Genomic DNA, 4,471 nt, shown 5'->3' with positions numbered 1-4,471 from the left:
CAGGAAAACCTCATAGAAGCATAAGTGTAAAGATGTAAAGGCTGCAGCTGAGAAGGGGCAGGGGAGAGGAATTACATAAGCCCCCAAATGTGGAGGAAGTAGTGAAAGTTAATATAGGAAACAAAATGGCCAATAGCATCCAGAGAAGGCCATAAAAATGCTGATGATATTGTTTCCTTCCGTGGCTTTTCTCTGTGGGTCTCTTTAACCCTTGGACTTACCTGTACGGCTTCTCCTGTACTATATATATTTCCAAGAAGATCGTTGTTTTTTTTCTCAGACAGAATTTTTTTAACCAGTATCCCTATATGACTGTCAATACTCTGGGTCACACTTTGATCTGTTTTGATCTGCTGGTTTATTATACTCCTCTTCACACAGGTTAGAGCTAAGACAGCCATTGCACCAGTATCTGTCAAGATACAAAAAGTTGGTGATGGTTGACCAAGAATTCCCTTTTTTTCCTGAATGTGGTACTTTCAGTGCTAAAATGGGGCTGGATTTGAATAAATGGGGACAGTTGTTCATGCTGTTGCTGATGGGAGGGAAGCATTTCAAGACTGAGCAATCTCCTCACCAATGTGAACCCCCAAATCTTTTAAGTTTGTTCCTTTGCACCGTATGCTGCTTAGCTTTGAGTTTCCTGAAAGAAAGGTAGGACTAGCTTACTGGATCCATAGGGGTTGATCATCAGTACTACTTGTCCTGAAGGAGCTTTTCCATCTTGATGTGTAATCTCATGCAATGGAAAATTTCTAGACCTTATCTTTTGTGAATATATATTTTGTTGCGCAAAATATTGAATCATGTCAATGGAAAGGTTGTGCTAGTCCAGTTAACCCACATATTCAAATAGTCCCAGTAAATTAGAGAAAGCACCAGGGTTTAGGTAAAAAAATTAATCTCTATTTCTTGTCTTTAACACTTATACTTCCAAAATTATTTACATGAAGATTTTCCCTATACATTACCATTTTACAGTTGGGAAAATTAGATTCAAGAATTAGCATGTATTTGTTATATAATTAAGAGCAGCAAGAGTAGGAACCAGAAAGAGGCTTAAATCCCACTCCAAACTCATTCTGCTCAAGAAGAAAATTCTCTGCTGGGGAACTAAGGGTAAAGAGGAAAGAAAAAAAAAATTCAGTTACTTAGTGGGAGGAAACCTAAAAGGCCAAGACCTATTGGTGACTATATCCTTTGAATCAAGGACATTGTGCTTCATGACTCACCTACGGAGAACTGGCCACCAAAGTAGTAGTTCTTGTTTTCAGGAGTGAAGAAATGAGCAATTTCAGTAGTTAAGTAGTTCCCACTGAACAGACACAAGGCCAAAACATCCTGGCTGAGCTGGTAGTAGTTAGTGAGTGGATTGCCGTTGTGTGTTTCTGGCAGAGAGAGGAGAAAAACCTTACTTGTGGAGATGGTACTGGAGTAATACACTTTCAATGAATTTTTATTTAGTTTATTCCTATATGTCTGCTTTCAAAGTCAGGGGATTAATAGAGTGGGGGGACAGCACTTACAGAATCAGCGGTCCTGAGATACTTAAAGGCTGTCAAGGACCAACCGATTCAACTCAATTCTCTTCACTTTTCAACTGATGATACCAAACACAAGAGCAATTAAAATATTACCCCCAAATTCAGATAGTTCGGGATCTAGGATCAGAACACATATTTCCCACCCCCAGGGACCAGTCTCTGTTAATAATCAGTGGATGAGAAGTCTAATACATCTGAAGATTTGATTCTTACCCATATTTCTAATTTCTTCTTGGAATTTCTCTTCTAGATGCTGAACCAGATGAAAATCACGTATAAAACTTTCATCAGGATTACGACATGCTCCCAAAGCCATTATAGTCCAGGCAAGTTGTCCAGAACTCAAATCTGGCCCTGAAAAGAAAATACTTTGTGTTTGGCAAGGCATGTGCTGATGCTTTTACTGCCCTTTTGTCTTCCTAGACCGTGTGTGTGAGATTTGGTCACATGGTTTCTAGGATTTGCTGGAGAAAAGGTTTTAATTCGTTAGGTGGATCTTTTCTTAAAGTGCGCACTTTTAGAGAGAGGGAGCAGATAGACATTCACCTTTGCTTCGCACATCTTCAATGACTTCCTGGGTCAGCTTTTGCTGTAGTTGTTGCCTCTGGATTCCAACCAGTCTCAGGGACAGCAGAGCACTGGCAGCTTGGACTCCATTGGTATAATGTGAATGGACCAGTGTGTTTAACAGGGAGCTTAGATCCTGGAGTTGATTTTGTTCATATACCTCTGTGGTAGAAAGCAATAAGAAACATACACAAAGACAATATTAACGCGAAGAGCAGGGGTGATATGAAAATAGTTAGCAATGGATGTGGCACAGACATAGAGCAATCCAGTGGCTATATTAATGAAATAATACAGGAATAGGATCTGGAACATTAGTAATACCTGGCACTACTCCTTTTCCACCTATCATGGGAGTATTTCAGTTGGTGCAACTTCAACCTTGTTGAAAGAGTATCGATTCTGCCTGGAAGACCCATGTTTAAAATCATTCCCTGTTTTTGAAAGCAAGGCCCAGAGAAGGTGCTTCTAAAGAAAGCTTGGTTCCTGAAGGCTTATCTGATAGTAGAACATGGGTCTTCTCAAGCCCAGTGATATGCTTTTTACATCTTGAGTTAAGGTCTCTACTGTTTCCTAACTCAGTTGGGTCAGTGCTGAGGAAATGTAGGCAACTCTGCTTTGTGACATTGGTGGTTGACTCCAAACCACATTGTCTGCTTGCCCAACCAGCCAGTCATTATTCAATAGTCCACGTTCTTTATTCTGCAATACTCTGCATTTGTGAGAAGACCCTTTACTTTTATCTTACTACCTGTCCAAAACCCGAGAGTAGATTTGGTGGGAAGTCACATTAAAAAGGGTATCCATTCCCTCAAAGAACTGGAGAATTAAGAAGAGGTATCACTGAAACCATAGGATACTTTCTAAACATACACTGTCCATTATTCTGAGAAGGAGCCATGAAGTCTACCCATCTCCAGATTATCTCCTGAGTTAGTGGGATAGTGCATGGAGCAGGAGCCCTGGATTTAGTCAGACCTTGGCTGAGGACTGTGCTCCTTAACTTCCTACGGTGGGTATGTTATGTAACTTCTCCGACCCTCAGTTTCCTTATTCTGAAATTAGGGCTATTTACACAGGTTCCCCAGGTATTGGACAAGAATCCACTTAATTAAATGCAAAATGCTGCCACATTATTCCTTCCAGCTCCTAAATGCAGTTTTGACCACGATGAGAATTCAGAGCATGTGATTTCCCTTGCTTACTTTTCTTCCCTTTAAAAGCATGTCAAGAAGATATGAATGGAGTTACTGTAGGCAGCTTAAGATTTTGTTGCAAGGACAGTGAGACTATTGTGAGCTGTCTGTCTGAGATTTTGTGGCAGCATCTCACTCAGCAGATTTTCCTGGTACTATAAAAGAGTTTTGTTCCTGGTCAGAAGAGTGAGTGAAATTCAAATTCATTTCCTTGATCAATAAAGACAAAGCTAATTATTTTTACGATGAATTGAACTGCAAAGTTTCTGTAGATACTTTTTTCTCAGGATTTAGCAGGGGGAATGACAGGAAGAAGAATTAAAGTTGGAATGCTGTGTGAATACAAGTCTGTCTTCTGTAGTGTTTAGCTCTTCTTATTGTTGGCTACCAGAGTAACAGGAAGATATAGTAATGAATAACACCACCTAGTAATCTTTGGGATCACTTGTAATTCTGGGAAAAACCCCACGGAAGGTATTTTATAGGCCAAAGAGCTACCTCAGACTTTAGGAGATCACTGGTTTTAATCCCCTGTACTTATCATCCTCAATTTATGGAGAGATCCAAAGAAGTTCTGAAAAATTAGGTCACACAGCTATTAAGGGTTCAAATAAGATGTGCCTCTTTTCACTCTGAGTATTCTTTAATAGAATCATACAATCTCTGGAGCCAAAATCCAGAAGAGAGATAATGGGGATTTACCCACATTTTATGGGGAAGAGTTAAGAGAGATGTGCAGTATGAGACATCCAAATTCAGTAACAGTACATCTTAAACTGAAAGAACTTATAAAAAATTCAAGCCTTGAGATGCAAAATTGAAAGATCCAATGGGCAAAATATTGAACAACACAGGAAGCATCAAAGAAGATGGAAAGCATACACAAAGTCTCTGTACCAAAAAGGACTAGTTTTAACCATTTCAAGAGGTAGCTTATGAACAAGAACCAGTGCTTCACCTGCTTGTTGAAACATTTCAATTGGTATTCCATCATTTCCTGGAGCCTCGCTATTAACTAATGATGGAATACTAATTGAAATTTTAAAAAATCGTTTTATTAGGGGCTCGTACAACTCATCACAATCCATACATACATCAATTGTGTAAAGCACATTTGTACATTCGTTGCCCTCATCATTCTCAAAACATTTGCTCTCCACTTAA

The 4,471-nt window shown here is 39.4% G+C and overlaps 1 protein-coding gene across 1 annotated transcript in view; it reads right to left on the bottom strand.

Moving 5' to 3' along the window:
- Nucleotides 1-4,471, bottom strand: part of TCN1 (transcobalamin 1) — a 13,979-nt gene that overhangs the window by 7,048 nt on the left and 2,460 nt on the right. The window contains exons 2-5 of the mRNA XM_004714927.1: nucleotides 2,091-2,273; nucleotides 1,758-1,898; nucleotides 1,233-1,388; nucleotides 222-412 (exon numbers count right to left, since the gene is read on the bottom strand). Coding sequence (XP_004714984.1) covers nucleotides 222-412; nucleotides 1,233-1,388; nucleotides 1,758-1,898; nucleotides 2,091-2,273 — 671 coding nt within the window. The remainder of the gene's footprint in view (nucleotides 1-221; nucleotides 413-1,232; nucleotides 1,389-1,757; nucleotides 1,899-2,090; nucleotides 2,274-4,471) is intronic.

The sequence above is a fragment of the Echinops telfairi genome, unplaced genomic scaffold (genome assembly GCF_000313985.2).
Source record: "Echinops telfairi isolate 266 unplaced genomic scaffold, ASM31398v2 ScPeMD7_7416;HRSCAF=8454, whole genome shotgun sequence".
In the NCBI taxonomy this organism is placed as follows: domain Eukaryota; kingdom Metazoa; phylum Chordata; class Mammalia; order Afrosoricida; family Tenrecidae; genus Echinops; species Echinops telfairi.
Note: the sequence above shows the minus strand (reverse complement) of the source record. Positions and strands in the feature narration are given on the sequence as shown.